This window comes from Hyalella azteca, unplaced genomic scaffold (assembly GCF_000764305.2).
Source record: "Hyalella azteca isolate HAZT.00-mixed unplaced genomic scaffold, Hazt_2.0.2 contig1914, whole genome shotgun sequence".
Classification (NCBI taxonomy): domain Eukaryota; kingdom Metazoa; phylum Arthropoda; class Malacostraca; order Amphipoda; family Hyalellidae; genus Hyalella; species Hyalella azteca.
In genome coordinates this window covers 25,548-42,955 of record NW_025932207.1, presented here as the reverse complement: position 1 = coordinate 42,955, position 17,408 = coordinate 25,548, and the positions used below count along the sequence as shown (strand labels likewise).

General features: G+C 41.7%; 2 protein-coding genes across 3 annotated transcripts in view; one reads left to right on the top strand and one right to left on the bottom strand.

The window, feature by feature from the left end:
• LOC108683307 (polycystic kidney disease protein 1-like 2) overlaps positions 1-2,608 on the top strand; it is a 17,788-nt gene extending 15,180 nt beyond the window's left edge. The window contains exons 20-21 of the mRNA XM_018172611.2: positions 200-341; positions 868-2,608. Coding sequence (XP_018028100.1) covers positions 200-341; positions 868-1,851 — 1,126 coding nt within the window. The 3' untranslated portion in view covers positions 1,852-2,608. The remainder of the gene's footprint in view (positions 1-199; positions 342-867) is intronic.
• On the bottom strand, positions 2,240-17,408 carry LOC108683308. Of its 2 annotated transcripts, none has more exons than XM_047884404.1 (12): positions 17,088-17,408; positions 14,380-14,392; positions 13,474-14,008; positions 12,896-13,159; positions 12,276-12,450; positions 11,192-11,347; positions 10,285-10,441; positions 9,365-9,484; positions 8,013-8,522; positions 7,710-7,900; positions 3,571-3,647; positions 2,240-2,873 (listed from the first exon to the last, which is right to left on the bottom strand). In XM_047884404.1, exons 1-12 carry the CDS (start codon positions 17,131-17,133, stop codon positions 2,763-2,765), a joined length of 2,355 nt encoding a protein of 784 aa, XP_047740360.1. In that variant the 5' UTR covers positions 17,134-17,408; the 3' UTR covers positions 2,240-2,762. The 2 variants fall into 2 exon arrangements, with proteins under 2 accessions (XP_047740360.1, XP_018028102.1); XM_018172613.2 differs by having other exon boundaries at positions 11,192-11,350; positions 17,088-17,407.

Sequence of the window (17,408 nt, the reverse complement as noted above, 5' to 3'; positions counted from 1 at the left end):
AATTTCGTGGATGCGATTTGCTTATGAAACGCACCGTGTCAACCTCATTTGTATACATTCGCCGTACAGTTCGCGTTGTTGTATCGTCGATGCATGAATGTTTACTAATAATCATTTCTGGCCGATATCCCTTTAAGAAACCCTATTAAATGAGATATGCTTAAAAATATTTATCGAGAAAATACTAATATGTTCATAGGTACGGCGGTGGAGGTTATATTGCTGGGCTAGCCAAGCCTCTCAACAAAACTATAGAGATCATTGACCTGCTGCAGAACAACAGTTGGATTGATAAGTATACGAGGGCCATCTTTGCTGAGGTCTCCATCTACAACCCACAGGTGGGAAGAGAACATTCATCTTGCATGGGGCTTGCTTCTCATAAACTTTCAGTTCATTTTTACGTTATAACATGTTTCTAACGTGCTAACGTAATATGTTGCTGACGTTTGAGCATAACATGTTACTGACGTGATAACATAATATGTTGCTGACGTGATAACATAATATGTTGCTGACGTTTGAGCATAACATGTGCCTGAAGTGTGAATATATAACGTCTGAGCACAGATCAACGAGTAGCCTAGCTTAAAGCACCTTTGCCTTCAATCATTTTTGAAGCTATTCAGTTTAGTTGGGCTAAGTTCTCCCCAGAATGTGTTGCTTTGCAATCATAAGCAATTGACGCAAATCCAGCATATTTAGACGTTTGAATTGCTCAGGTGAACCTGTTTGTAGCTTGAAGCAGCTTTGTCTTGAATCATTGTTGAAGCTATTCAGTTTAGTAAATTCTCCCGAGCATGTAATGCTTTGAAATCATAAGCAATTGCCGCACATCCAGCATATTTAGACGTTTGAATTTTTCAGGTGAACCTGTTCGGAGTGATCCAGCTGATTGCGGAGGTATTACCGGGAGGTGGTATCACGCCCACCTTCAAGTACCAAGGCTTCAACCTCCTGCGCTACCACACGGGCGCCGGCAGTGTTGTTCTCGCGTGCGAAATTTGTTTCTTGATTTTCATATTTTTCTTTACTAGGCGAGAATATCAAGCCATGAAGAAAGAAGGACGCCAGTACTTCGCCGTTTCCTGGAACTACTTGGAGATAACTGTCATTATTCTTGCTTTCGTTGCCATTGTCTTCTACCTAATAAAGACTGCATACACATATTGGCTGCTGGACATGCTGACCAAGGAGAAAAAGACCAAAGATATACGCATGCAGTCCTTGGCCGTGTTCGACAAAACCCTCACTCAAGTAATAGGTTTAATGCTCTTCTTTGTTACGGTAAAACTACTTCGTCTACTGCGCTTTAACAAAAGAATAGGATATTTGTCAGCTACTCTGAAACTCGCTGGTCCTGAAATTCTTGCATTTTTCTTAGTGCTTGTTATTTCTATAGTGAGCTTCGTAACTGTGTTCTACACCATCGCTCGAGACACCAGTCGTGAATTCTCAACCTTCTTAAACGCCATTGAGACTTCTTTCTTCGTAATTGATCAAAAGTTTGAGGAAATCCAGCAAGGTAACAAATTCATTGGTCCGATATTCTATTTCATGTACTGCTTCATCATGTTCTTTATTGTTTTCCCATTCCTGATCGCTATCATCTGCAATGCGTTTTCAGCCATAAAGGAAGATCTAAGCGCACAACCTAACGACTATGAGGTCGTCGAATACATGATGACTGTGGCAGCGGCCTTCACTCGCAGGCTTCGACCGAACGTAAGCCATGCGCAGAAACTTGACGTGGAGGTAGTCAACCACCTCGACTACATCAACAAGAAGCTCGAAGGAACTCTTCGGGAACTCGACCGTCAGGCCAAGGCATATCAGAGTCCGTTATGGTGAGCCCTATGTGGCCACTCAATGATGACAAATAGGTAGTCGGAGAGATCCAACGAACTTGAAAATCGGTTATTTCTACAAAATTAATCAATGGAAGAAAAGCTTATAATAATCACAAATTTTAAACTCGTGTGCGTTCAGAATACATTGCGTGTATACTGGATCTATGATGTCAAATAATTATAGCATTCGTGCGCATCCGCCCGCTACTCGTATGTTTCTACGTATAATCACATTTACTATTCACATATAATCACATTACATTTTTTAATCACATTACGAGAATGCTCGAGTATCTCGTTCCATTCTTATTAAAATTGACCGATCAATTTACAAGCATAGATCTAGCGTCTCTAATTCATGGGCGGGGAGGAATAGTCATACAAGAGAATAGAAGGAGTTGAAGTTTACTTTCTCACCTTAACTTGTCTTTATAAACTAAGTTTTCTCACCTACTGTAACCCACTTGCTGTAATTTGTACTTCTTTATAGAATCGATACTAGCACATTAGAATATAGTGCAACACTGCAACTAAATCAACTTATTATGAAGACATTACGTCATGCACCTCCACATGGCACCGTGTACACCACATGGCACCGTGTGAATCTATTACCGCTAAGAGGTTTTTAAATTCTCGGTCTGCTACAGGGGTAAAGGTGTGAAAATTGATCGTTCTTTTAAGAAGGCACCAGCGATTGTTCGATCTAGTATAGTATACCTGTGAATTAATGACTAGAAACAAAGCAATGCTTGAGACTTGACTTATTTTATTAATAACCAGTATACTCGGAGTAGCTAGATGGCTGATATTTACTACAAAAAAGGCAACATTACAAAAGATAAAGATAGATATTTAATTAATTCTAAATATACTGAGTGCCTTACATTAGACATTCCACACAAGAGCTAACTAGCAGGAGGAAAAATCAGCATACTGCTGCAGGAGGGCAGAGGGAACAGAGCGCGGAGTGGCGCGAGCTGCCGCGAGGATGTCCTCCAGTCGCACGGGCCGAACGGTCACCTGTGACACCAGATAAATTACAGCAGCTCCAAGATATGCATGAAAATTTATGTTTTTGGGCGCGTATTGACAGGAAATGGTAGAAGTTGAATTTAACCCAAGTACCTAGTTATATCGTGAGATTTATTTGATGCTAGACTAAAGTTTTAGAAGAGCGATACAAAAGATCCGAATAAACAATGAAGATTTTGCAAATAATAGCTAGAATGAATATAGTTCATTCATATTCATTCTGACTGTCTGCCATATGAACCTTCATTCATAGGGCAGACAACAATAATCATACAGAGTTTCCGCGTTGGCTGATGTTGTCGGATCATGTTGTATGGATTGAGCTTGTTAACTAAGGTTGAATATCTTCGTCTGTCATTGGGAAAGGTCTTATTATTCAGATTTACATTTTATCGATATAATCGAGGTATATTTCATGCCATAAAAGCAGCACGTTGGTTAAAGTCGAGAAGGATTAAATTCAAGCCTAGCTGCTTGTGGTGCTAAATCTTTCTGTTAGAAATGAAAGTCTGCATGTCTCTCCTAAGTCCGCATGGTCTCCTAAGATAGTGTAAGACTCCTATTGTGAGCGGCAGCAGGATGCTTTGAAAAACAAAGGAACGTTCAATGTTAACTTAAAGGCACAATTGTTAACATGCAAGCAGGCAAGACTACATATAGTGAAGGCTCGTGATGCCATACGCACCCTGTTGCTGGGGAGCATGTCGAGCGTGTACTGCATGGCGCCGAGCGTGTCGCTGCTGCACGGCATGATCAGGTTGTCTGCGGACAATCAACCAACACAATTACACGTACGATTTTGATTATTTTAATATTTGATTCCTTCTTTATAATTAAAAATCATGATAGCCGTGTACTCAAAGTTTGTTGAAACCTCAATTAAAACTACAGTAGTCAATGTAGAATCGAATCTAATTATTATGTTCAAACTACATAAAGTTTCTTTAGGACTATTATTTTAAAACAGATAGCTTAAGAAAACTAGTAAACCCCTATCTAACGCACTTGAAATGCTTCCAAATAGTATTCACGATTAAAAATTTGTTGTTGCTGTTGTGCGGTACCACAAGGCATGAGTGGAGGAGAACATGAGGTTGCGCAGTGGCCAGAAAGAAGAAGGAGAAATGAAAAAGACAGGAGGTGAAAATGTTACATTGCGCATGATTGGGTGGGGGTTGGAGACCCGTCAGGGCTTTGGATGGTTTAAGCAGGTGGGCGATGAGATGGTGATTCTTTATTTAAATTATTTACACTTTTGAGCACTGTTAAACGAAAATAAAAATGATGCGTGTTTTTGCTATTTACATGCGTTCTCACTTATATTTTTGTAGTTTTTTTCTCCCGAAAGATGATATGGCGACGATGAAGGTAATAACGCTGGTGATGATGATGATGGTTAGTCGCTCGAGACTTAGAGGGTGAATTTTGTCAATTTTTTGCTGGGTTTTCAGTAGTTCATTGGTCTCGTCTTCACAGAGTGTCACTCCCGGTGAGTTGCGTCAGTCCGTCATCATTGTAGTGTATTGATGATGATTGTTATGGGACCAGCTACACACAGACGTGACGGGAACAGCTGCTGTTCTGGTGCAGCATGGTCTGCTGTGTAGTTGTTTGTACAGGGGTGTAGGTGAGGGACCTATTGAGTGTAATTTGGAGCTTTCGAATAACCGGTGCTGCCTTGCTATGGCGTCTGGAAGGAATGTGAGTTAATAATATGCACATGTTTTGAGTTGGGGATCATATGTTTTGATGGTGGACCAGGTTTTGCTGAAGGGCTGTGTTTATTGTAAAAATGTCGGATTGTTCATGTAGTGTTTATGATGATGTGAAAGCGGACCAGCGTGAATTTGTGATGAATCGGAGGGCTTTATTTAGAGCTGTCTGCAGTTTGGATATGGATGATCTTGATTGGGTGTGCAACGGCATCGTGGGGTAAATGAGTGATGGTCTGACAAAGGAGAGGCATTAAGTGTGTTTTATGTTGCGTGGGAGTAGGTAAAATCTGTGTATTTTGTGTAGATTTGTGAGGGCTATTGCTTTTCTTTTCGCTATTTGGAAGCTGATGCCGTGTGTAGTGAAGTGTAAACCCATAACTGTTCCTTTGTTGGTGCATGGAAAGTTGGTATTGTCTATGAACATGTCGGAAGTGTTTCGCCTAATGATGGGTATAATCTTAAATTTATTTGTGATTGACCTAATGAGCCATTTATTTTCGAAGGTGTAGATCTCTTGAATGGCGTGTTGCTGGAAAGTGTCCAATTTTCTCTATGGAAGGAACTACGAGGACGGATGGGTATTTGAACGGATTTGTAGATATTGTGGCTATTATGGTAATGTGGCCTGACGGAGTGATGGGTCCTGGCTGTATGTTGTGGAATACCCTATTGTTGCGTAGAACTCTGTCAGGTTGATGTTGTGCTGTTGTGGGTGATGAGAGTTGGAAAGTAGGCCTGATGTGGGTACATTTGCATGTGGATATTAGTGTATTTGTCTTCCTATGTGGTTTGTATGTCTTGCGTTTACGTGCGCGAAGGGGTATACGTGATGGGGCCTATTCAACAATGTGTGGAAGTCAAGGTAGTTGATGTAGTCTATGCGGGGTGGGATGCATGTAGCTCCTATTGTGGTGGGTTCCTGTTGAGTGGCAATTGTGATTGCGAGCATGTCCGTGCGGGAATTGTCGTGGAGTCTGTAAGGCAAGTGTCTTTTAATGGCTATGGCAACACCGAGGTGTAGAGTGTTATCATTATTGCAACAATATACATTGCGATAGAATATCTTGAATTGGGTGTTATCCTCTGTAATGTAGTGGTCGTTGATAAGTATTATGTCTGTGTGTATGTGGTTGTAGCTGCTTGCAAGAGTAAATCTATTGTTGTACGAGTGACGGACGTTGTGTTGTGTTATCTTTAGTGTGGACTGAAGGGTCATTTTAAGGGGTGTTTGAATATGGAGTGTTTCATCTTTTTGATGCTTGTTGTCGAGTGTTTGTCCATGTTGACGAAGGTGTCGTGGGGGATGATATTTACTAGTGGTTGATGCATCTTCAGTCTGTCACATGTCACATTTCAGGAAGTCAAGTACTTTCGATGAGTCAGCGCCCTTCACCGAGAGCCTCAGTCAGTAATCTTCCTTCCTCAATTCGTCGGCATACCAATGGTTATATGGGTCCATGGGGATTTCTGTGGGATCTTTTTTAGAGTCTTGTGATAAATGATTCTTTGTACTCTTATTAGATGTTTTTTCCTAGGATCACGGTCTTCGTTACGAGTTATGGATATCGGAGGTGGAGAGTCATTTCTCCGGTTGTCGTCGTCTATTGGTTGTTGAGAGAGGTTGAGTTATGAGCGTCTGAGGTCGTTATCGTCGATAAATTTGGTCCTATAGGGATGAAGTCAGAGTCAGGGGTCGTGGTCTCTGGTTGATTATAGAAGTTGGAAATTTTTGCTGAGTCTCTGTCGGGGGGGAACGTCGCGTCAATGTCATAGTTATCTTTTAGAGATTCGGAGAGTTGGTACTGAGCCCCTCCTGGCGGGAGAGGCTGGCGAAGTGGGCTTCCAGTACTATGGCGGTCAGTTTCAGTTGAGTCTTGTGTGTCAGTGTCAGGCTGTGTTGGGGGACGTTGATTTGCTGTATTGCTTGCTTGGCGATGTCGACGTATTTTGATTGGTCTTTTGTTTGATGGTCTCGGTCTGTTTCTGTTGTTTGTGTTGAATTTTGAATTTTCTATTTGCGGTATGGGCAGTCGGTGGTTGTTCTGGCAGCTTAGGCAACTCTTGTAAGTGTTAGAGCATTGTGTTCATGTGTGGTCTTTTGCGGCGCATTCGTAACAAGAGGGAGTGGAGTGGTGGATGTGCATTGATGTGTAGGGTGCTCTTATATTTGTTAAAGTGTGTAAGTGCATATGAGTAAGTGTGTGTGTTGTTCTTGTTCGCATTATGAAGGTGAGATTTCGTGTTGTATATGTAGAATCCACTAGTAAGTGTGCGCTGGGTTATTGCAGTGTCTGTGGTAATGATTTTGATGACATGTGTGTAGTGTCTGATTTTGATGACGTCTTGTATATGTAGCCACTTCTGTAGTGTAGTGATTTCGTATTTGATTTCGTCTGCTGCGTGGCTTCCTACGTCCCTCTGTCTATTTGTCGTATAAAGATGGTCTGTTTAGCTCGAAGGTCTGGGGGTATAATGGGTGTCAGGTTGATTTTCAGGAATGCTTCGGTCGCTTTTTTGAATTCATTTTGCCAATTGCAGTAGCGTCGTCAGTTACGGCGTAAAATTGCGTCAATTGCGGTCGGTGAGTCGGATTATTGGAGCGTCGAGTTCTTTGAAGGTTGTCTGGAATATTTTGGGTCGGTCGGTAGATATTCTTGGGTCAATGTTGGGACACGATCGTTCTGATAAGTTTGATGGTGGGTGGGATGAGGATGAAGATGAGGGAGAATGACACGATGAGTGAGATGGGAGTCTAGGTCGTGATGATGATGTTGGGAGGAGGCTGCCTCTCATCCTCTGGGACAAGCCCATCAGGTTTGAGGCAGACGTACCCTCTGGAGGAGGGGTCATGAGGGTACGGGGAGGGGGAGAGTGAAAATACAGGTATATGATGGGGGTGCAGTCGTCTGTGTAAAACAAGAGTAGAAACAGAGGTAAAAAAATATAGCCACTAGTTCCTAGTGACATGTACTCACGGTTACAAGAGAGCACGAGACGAGAACAGTCACAACCAGCAATAATGACCACCGGTGACCGATTATAGAGTGATAATTGGATCGTTCTTTTGGAAGATTTCACCAAAACTTATCTCGTCGCTCATCGAACATACCATCAGTAAACTGCCAATAGCGAGCAGAATGCAGCTCTCTGATTGGCAGGCAGCGAGCGGTGGTAGCCAAGTTGCCGAGGTCAGCGCCTGAGTAGCCCTCAGTGGCCGATATGACCTCTTGCCACGAGGCTGCGTCAAGCTCCACACGGCGGCCTGCGAAGTCTGCCTCCAGCAGCGCACGACGTTCCGTACTGCGAAATAAGGTTCGAACATCAAAAATGATATAATGATTCTATAGTTATTGTTTACCTGATGCACACATTTTTTTCACTCTAAAGTAGTCTTCTAATGATAGGAACTGACCCGTTCGGGAGTGCGACGTAACATCGACGTTGGAATCGTCTTAAAAAGGCCGGGTCGACGTGCCATGGGCAGTTAGTCGCGGCGATGACGAACAACTGATTGACGCCGCCCGTCTCATCGTTTTGGTCGCCGCTGCGAAATGTGCCGTGGGTTGTGCTGTCCATGCCAGGGTAAACTGAGCTCCCTTCATGAGGCTCATCGCTCATGAAAAAAATATCTTCGTCCGAAGATGAAACTCGTCCGCGACGATTATTGTTCTCATTACGAATAGATGCGTCCACGGTCCTCGACAAAAAACTGTTCATCAGATGCGGGAATTTCGCGGAATTGAGTTTTTTGGAAGGAGAAATGCCATCATCTTCCTGCAGGACATGACAGCTGTTATTCGTAGACGTGAAATGATCTTTTGTAGTGGAAGTAAAATTAGTAAAGTTTCTCTTGCACCCGTGATGGCCTGCAGTGTCAGCTCTCCGGTCGTTGTCCATGTGAACGAGCAGCTCTGTTTTGATGCTGAAATTGAAAGAGTACAATATTTGAAGAAGGAAGTGAGGGTATTGTTGTACACGTATTGTCAGAACAGGACATGGTAAATGATTGCAGGATCTACGCAGATATCACTGGCTCAATTCCATTCGCGAAACCAAGAAACGCATATATGCTTATACTGTGAAAGGAAACATATTACATTGCTTCAGTCATCCAATACAACTTCTATGGTATTTTGTAAGTATGTTAATGCCGTAAATTTAGAGAAAACAATAATGTTTCTATTTCGAAAGGTATTAATTTGAGCGAAAAAGTTTTACGAAATGAGTGATATATGGTATAAGATTGATTAATACAGTTTTTATTCAATGTTGAGATTTCAAACCAGACTTTAGCATGAGCATCTTTATCGAAGACAGTCTTCGTTCAACATTACTATTGCTCGTCTCAGTTATTGATTACAGGCCTAGCGACCTCAACGCTAAAGACATCTCGCCTTCTGAATGGCAACACGTCAAGCAAAGGCCGTCTATGTCTCCGCAGCTGGTTCGCAGAGCGCTACATGAAGTGAAGTCCTTACAAGGAAGGCAGCGTAAGGCTCACGGGCGGGTGGAGTCTCCGCAATAATTCTCTCCGTGTCTCCGACTGACCCCTCAGTGTCTCTAATTCCCTCCATGTCTCCGCATATAATTCTCAGAGCGCTACATAAGTGAAGTCCTTATAAGGAAGGCAGCTGCACGCTCACCGGCGGGTGGAGTCTCCACCATAATTCTCTCCCTGTCTCAAATGCTCTCCATGTCTCCGCCAATAATTCTCAGAGCGCCACATAAGTGAAGTCCTTACATGGAAGGCAGCGTAACCCTCACCGGCGCGTGGAGTCGTCCTCGGCGTGTGTGCGAGTGCGGCAGAGCGCGTCCATCTCATCCATGAAGACGATCACAGGACCTGCCTCACTGCGAGCACGGCTGAACAACTCACGCACGATCCTGTCGTGTACGATACACACCGCAATCACCACATACTCAAGTATGCAATACATAAAATGCCAGTAATATAAATTATTACTAATTATTAACGTGCTGCTTGAAATACCTTTATGCTAAAAATATACCGAATTTTCGTTGTGAATTTTGTCATATCGATGAAGTTGGATAAACAATAATAAGACTATAATTACTAACTATTGTTCCATCATAAATTAAGACTCTTTAGGATGCCCAATGGGAGCCTATGATTCAGAAGAAGGAACCTATAATTTGTCTGCAATGAAAGTATAGTGTGGATTAGTGCCAGCTTTGAAGATTTGGTCAAGTCTGTCTCGCCTGTCGCCGACTCTTGACTCTAGGACTTCTACAAATAAACTCAGCTGCTTCAATCTTGCTAATCTTAAACACTCGATCACCTCATAAATGTCAGAGTTTTTACAGCTCGCTGGGGCTCAAACATGTAAGCAACGGTGTCAATTTAATCCTAGTAACCACTAGTCCAAATATAGCCCTGTGTGGTTAAATAGTGACTGATCAAAGAAATAAAGATGGACGATTGTAAGAAAGGAAACCCGACGACATTTGATTGCATTATTTGGATGTTTGATTATAATGCTGGTGATGGGTTTGATTATAATGCTGGTGATGGCCCTGATTATAATGCTGGTGATGGCCCTGATTATAATGCTGGTGATTGTGCTGCCCCTGATTATAATGCTGGTGATGGCCCTGATTATAATGCTGGTGCTGGCCCTGATTATAATGCTGGTGCTGGCCCTGATTGTAATGCTACTGATTACTTCTCGGAGTCGCCGAGCCAGGAGGAGAGCAGCGCTGAGGGCGTGACGGTGTACAGAGGGCAGCAGAGCTCCTGGGCGAGAGCCCTGGCGAGGCGCGTCTTGCCGGTGCCCGGTGGGCCGTACAGCAGCAGCCGCGACCAGCACCCGCTTGCTTCTCCTGGAAAAGCAGTCACTGGAATTTTATGAAATGTTTTATTTCTACGAACGAAAACTGAGCACAAAAATTATTTCAGTAAAGTGAACAAAATTCACTTGATTACGAACGAGAACTGAGCACGAAAAGTATTTAGTTAAGTGAACAAAATTCGCATGATTACGAACGAGAACTGAGCACGAAAAGTATTATAGTAAAGTGAACAAAATTCACATGATTACGAACGAGAACTGAGCACAAAAAGTATTATAGTAAAGTGAACAAAATTCACATGATTACGAACGAGAACTGAGCACAAAAAGTATTATAGTAAAGTGAACAAAATTCACATGATTTTCGTGTACATATATTTTTTTCCACCGAGAACAGACTTAGTAAATTTTAAGGCTTCAATAACACAGAAGAAAAGCGAAGCGTTTCTGTAAGAAATGATATTTGCGTAAGTTATCTTGGAAGTGTTGAGGTGGTACACAAGAATTTATTCCAGTATTAACATGGAACAAATCGGATGGAATACATATGTAAAATGTTCGGTAAGTTATTGAATAATTTCACGACGCGACATAATACGAGAAAAATAATAGATTTTCCCAACATTGTGTTTGGTACCAAGCGTCGTGGCAACTTATTTCACCATCGCAAAATAAACAAGATCCAACAAAGGTACATCAAGTAATTGGGCAGACAGAAAATAAAAAAGGTGGTTAATGTTAATAAAACATTAATATAACAAAAGACGGGAACAATTTCTACCTTGAAAAAGTTGAGGGAAGCGACGCGGCCACACGAACGCCTCCTGCAGGACTTGTTTGACCTCCTGTAGCCCCACGACGCCTGCCAGCCCCGCGCCTCCCGCTGGGCTGGTCCGCATGCTCTCCACGGCACAGCTCGCCGCGCTCTGCGGCTCCTCTTCTGACCATGAATTATTTTTATTTTGTTTTATTAAGAATTATTTTTATTGTTTTTATTTTCCAAATGATGAGCGGCAATAATAATACTCTTTCAAAGTTACAATAACGCAAGAAATAAAAAGCTCGTACTAAAAAAAATTATTTTCCAAATGATGAGCAGCATTAATAATGTTCTTTCAGATGAAGTTAAAATAACGCAACAAATAACAAAGCTCGTACTGAAAAAATTTCTCATCCCCCTAACTATTTCCCTAAATTTTTTCACCCCCTAAAAGTTTTTCATTGTTTTGGGGTAAGTATGAATCAGCATGGGCTGACGATTGAAGAGACCGTTGAACGCGAGCGACAGAAAGAAAAATGTTATCCTTGTTGCCATTAAAATACCTTAAAAATAATTAACAAGCGACTTACTTCACAATATCGACGGCATCATAAATTGTTACCGCGAGTCAATTGCCATTGTTTGATTCAATGATAACTCCATAATGAATTTGTTGTATTGCAATTTTATGATTGCTAAAGACTATTTATTGTTTATATAAATATTCCATGTTTATTTTACTGTGATAGTGTAAACACATTTTTTAAAATTTTCTGCATACATTGAGAGATTGTATCAATTATTTATCTTTGGTGAACCACTTCACAGACATCCAAAACAGTCCTTACCTTAGTCGCTCCTTAATGGCGTCACATTTAGATGATCGTAACATTTTTTTATAAAAATCAATCCTAATGTTCCTTTCATTTTAGATCGAATAATATTGGTATTTTATTGCGTAGAAAGTGCAATAGCCAAAACAATCACGAGATTAAGTAGAAATATTAGATGTAAGATGGATCATGACATCTTCAGATGAATTTACTCACATTATTGTCGAGAGAAAACGATTCTTGCAACTCGGTGCGTGGTGAATAAAACTCACGAATGTGACAGTGGTCAGGAGGCGCGTTGAACAAGTTGACATGGGCGTGGGTCGCGGCATCAACCGGCGCCTGTGGTTCCAGGTACGAAGGATCGCTCGGAAGCGCACGGTTTTGCCTTTGTAGCAAAAGATGCCGTTGTAGCTCCAGTGACCGCAGTAGGGATACCAAAGATTCCTGAGGATAATCGTAAAAATATCGCATGCCATCGGAAAAGCTTGGAAAAATGTGCGAGTGATGAGAGAATGGACGTTGCAGGAGTAAGAATATTGTTTGAGAATTATACAAATTTAAATAATGTTTCAGTAATACCAATTCCTACATTTTCCTACATTACTTCCGGACTTCCTGTTTTGTGTGCTTCCGGGTTTGATTCGATTCCTTCTTCATAAAGTTAATGACTAAAATTGCACAACGCTTTTGTACAGGTAAGATCATTAAAATACAAGTCTGGCAACTCTGTACTTCTGAATATGATGTGAACTTGAATGAGGGAGGTTGGAAGAGCATAAGCATAAAGACAGAGAGTTGTCCCTCAACAATATTTACGACAAACGGCTTACACTTACAAGCAATTCATGTAGGTAATCTTCTAAGATAACCTGGAGTACCAGCAATTTACCTTTATCACTGGATTATGAGAATGCACTTGTGCCTCAACAGCGGCAAGTATTTTGGAGCATCGCTCGAGCAAAACGTCCGTAACAGCGTTGTCGGTACTACTGTCCTGACGTGAACCGGATGTATCGGTGCCGGATCGATCGCTGGACCGGGGAGAGTTGGACCAAACCGGAGCGTCGTGGTCGCTGTCTGAGGTCGAGATATCGTGCACGCCTGAGGGCTCGTTGCTGCCACCAAGCATATCTTCGGTCAGGATTTTGTCCCGCTGGCCATGAGTGAGAATTCAAAGTGATGGATACAGAAAGAAATGAAAAGATTTCTAATAAAGCGTTTGAACTAAATGGCTCAGTATGATAACGATAATGGTTGGGGGCACAAAAGTGATAAAACGAGGAAATTGGCGAAATTTCTCTACAACTAAGAGCTTCAAATAAGCTTTCAAATAATAACTTCGTCCAATATTATGTCATACAATTCAACGCTTTGGGATAAAATTCTTTCTTGGGATAAAATTCATTTACTTCTTTCAATTCTACGTCGAATTTTAATAGAATGCACCAAAATTAGAATTCAACTTACAGAGAACAAGGTTGTCGTATCCATTGGACGCATTCTTGAGCCGCTATTTAGGTGAGCTTCGTCTCTGGTCTGCGGTAGACTGCACGCCTCCTCGCTGCCAGGGATCGGCTCCAGAGACGGTTGATCAGGGGCGCTGGTTATCATGATAGAAATAATGGCCTTTCTCGTCGAGCTACTGCCTGCCACTTCGTCACAAAAATTAACAGGAATTTGGCTTCCGTGATGAATGTTTTCGGCGTAACTAAGATTTTTTGGAGTTTTTTCGGCAACACAAACATAAGCCTTTCGCTTCGAGGAGCTCAAATTAGAACCACCGACACGGTCCGACTCATCGCTCGTCTGGTTGCAAAGACCACCGTGAATTGTGTGGACTTCGTTTGAGTGACTTCGAGTAGGATGGCCACTTGGGTACATGGAGTCAGACGTGCAGCTCCAATTGCATGAACCTGGAGGTTCTGGTGGAGCAAATTTATTGCTTTCAGACACTTGCCAGTGATCGCGGGGGTGCTGCAGGTTCCTTTCGACGACTTCTAAACTGGAAAGCAAGCAGGTTATGTAATCATCGGGCAAGTGAAATATTTTCATCTGTAGGCATAAACTTTGCTTCATTGATTGAACAAAAATACGTGATCTTAAATAAATAATTCACTGAAGTTCTAAAAAGAATGTATTTAGCAACTCATGACGAGGCAGTGATCAATGATGAGCCCATGTAAGGTCCACAGAGAACACGAGCGATGAATAGCAAAGCTAAGCTGTGAACACTTCAGCCATTTATGATACACAATGAATCGCATACTATGCTTATTTTTTAATGGTAATGCAGGTAAACAATTCCCATAACGGATTGTTATTATCGTAATACTGGCTATAGTTGAGACATAAAAACAAGGGGGGTACGCTCACCAAGCCAAGGCTTCTGCAGCATCAGGAGCAGCAACAAGGGAGGAGACGTCCAAAGGAGGCACAGATCACGGACGAGTACAAAACAATTAGGGGTTAATCATAAATATACATTTTCATATTGCTTATTTACAATACAGGCCACATATTAATTAATCATGGTAAATATTTATAATATGTTTGTCTAAGAGTGTTTGCTTGAAGAGTAGCATTAGCAGCCAAAATTGTTGAGAAGGTAAATAGATATAACATGTCATGTAATGAGCCAAACTGATTGATAATTTCTCGTTTCGAGCCTTGGCTTGTTCAAACCAGTTAGGACGAGACAGAAATATGGCACCAGCTTTTAAGAGCGACAACAAACCACATTTGTGGGGGAGAAAGATAACAAATTAGGAGTGCGTAGGCATGCTTCTGATTAGACGTGATAAATACTTTGAAATCGCTAACAATGCATGATAAGTCTCCCTAATGATATAGATAAGTCTCCCTAATGATATAGATGAGTCGTGCTAATGATATAGATGAGTCGTGATGCCAGCGCCGTGTCATGAGCGAACGACAATTTTTCTCAATTACAAAAAATTCTGTAACTATAAATGAAATAAGTTTTAGACTAAGTGGAGCTCTCGGATAGTAGATGCCAGGTACAACCGCACAAGCTGGCGCGCTCGTTCGCAGTACATGTTCAATTGGGCATACGAAGAACAGTTTCGTCGAGATGCGTTGGCGTCAGCCGCCAGGGCCTGTTTATGAGTTAAATTTTTGGTCCACGGCTGCGCTCCCGTTTCGTCATGCAGCGTATCAAAAATTCAAAACTGCCCGTCCGTTCCGACCTGATTGGCCTTCAGAAATAATCATGTCTGAGATACTCGAACCTAATCTTGCCATCCATCTACCGTCAATAGTTTTAATCGGATGAGCCCAGACGTCAAAACATGTCTATCGAAAATCGCATTAGCAAGTCATGTCTGCCGATGGTAAACTGTGGGAGTGTGGCCGGCTACCTGCAAGGCAATACGAGAAGCTGCAAACGCACGGGTAAGCTGAATAAATACGTGTAACGCAATAGTCGCAATTGCTGGCCTATATAATCCTTACAAAGTACAAATTGCCAGCTACACACTCGTACGAAATAATATTAATAAGTTCACAATAGTACTTTTAATACTTTGCCAGCTACGCACTCACACGAGATAATATTATTGAATTTACATTAGTACTTTGCCAGCTACGCACTCACACGACTGGCACGAGATAATATTATTAAATTCACATTAATACTTTGCCAGCTACGCACTCAAACGAAATAATATTATTAAATTCACAATAGTACTTTGCCAGCTAGTACGCGCTCATAGTTCATACGATATAATATTATTAAATTCACAATAGTAGGCTACCTACTTTGCCAGCTAGCCTACGCACTCATAGTCATAGTCATACGAGATAATATTATTAAATTCACAATAGTACTCTATATAATAAGAAACGAAAGATTTTCTGAGCGTTTCATATGCCTGTTACTGGAAGAAGCAATCAAAACCCTTATGAGGCTCTGGTTTCCCTGAATTTCTTTCCAATTTTACAGTAATAAAGCCCACATGAATCCGCCTTAGTACTCACACGGACGTGACGAAGACTGCACTGAGCGTTCTTTACGCGCAACCTTCACACTGCTATTACTAGGACTGCACTGACTGAGCATTAGTCAGTGACACTCAGTGTCAGTAGTGCGCAAGTCAAATGTCTTCCACGCATATCACTATAAGTATATCATTCAAGAGCGGAGTCTCTGCCTGCATATGAAGCGCGGCGCAACACGTGTGTATTGCTAGCAGCTCAGAGGTTGCTGCATGGCGCATGCTACCCTGCCTCCAAGTTTTACACGAGTGGCTATATGCCACACTGCCTCCCATTTTTGCGCGTGTGACGCCACGCCCCACATGCAGGCAGTGTAGTGAGTGGCAAGGCCAGCAATGCACACTGCACAGCCATCTATTTATCCTCAACACAGAGTCACAGACTCAAGTAAACATGGATCCGTCTTCATTGACCTAACCGTAAGCAGCCAGTAGAGGCTGCGGCTACCGCGCTCTACCACATGCCACAGCACCAAAACAAAGGCAACGCCACACTGACGTGTTACGGTGTTAGGACTTAGGAAACTAAGCTTCCAATTCGCTTATAACTGAGCACATTGAACAAAATACTTAAATTTTTTATTACACAATACTCAACTATATTGTTAGATACAATTATAATCATACATCAACTAAGCTCAACTCTTTTTGACATTTTATATTTTTTGACAAGCAATTGGTATCTTTCGCCGTCAAGGTTCCAATAAATACGACTACCTAAACATTTCGCCTCAGAGCGAATGATAGTTTTGGGTTCGTTTGTTTGTTTTTGTGATTCGTTAATCACTGCGAGAAAGCGTTGCCAACGGTTGAGATGCGGACCAGGTTTAAAGAAATACAATGAAACGCCTGATTACAATACTCCTAGCAAAGTCAAACGAAATGCGGACCACGTTTAAAGAAATACAATTAAACGCAGGCCTGATTACAATACTCCTAGCAAAGTCGAACGAAAATGTATGTAAACAACGATAGCAGGCTAGCATCAATGATGTGTAGCGTGTGCATGCAAGTCATCATGTCATGTGCAATGATTATTTTTCATGCTTATTTCTAATCGTCACTCACCTTGGTAGCTATGGATGAGAAATTGGAACTTTTTTGTCGGATTCATCCTATGGTAATGGTTTACTGGAACTGGAAGACGTTAACCGAAAATTCTACTTTCAAAAGTTTACACTTGTAGTTGTACGTACCGAAAATGTTTTGCACCTAAACAAAAATCACGCAGATGGCTAACATTCTCTTCCTGCAGACGAAATCTACAAAATACACGGTAAATGCATATTTTAAATGTTTTGCATCATTGACACTCTTACAAGTTACAGGTAGGCTATGTTATCTCTATACCCTTTTATTCAATTACTGAAGAGTCATCTTTCCGATTTC

Bases quoted from the DNA above. Each gene is read 5' to 3' on its own strand.
- LOC108683308 (XM_018172613.2), bottom strand. From the start codon at position 17,133: ATGAATCCGACAAAAAAGTTCCAATTTCTCATCCATAGCTACCAAG. The intron at 12,451-12,895 runs GTAAATTGCTGG...GATTATCCTCAG, and splicing joins CTCATAATCCAGTGATAAAG to GAATCTTTGGTATCCCTACT. The intron at 3,648-7,709 runs GTATGTTCGATG...GATTGTCCGCAG, and splicing joins CTATTGGCAGTTTACTGATG to ACAACCTGATCATGCCGTGC.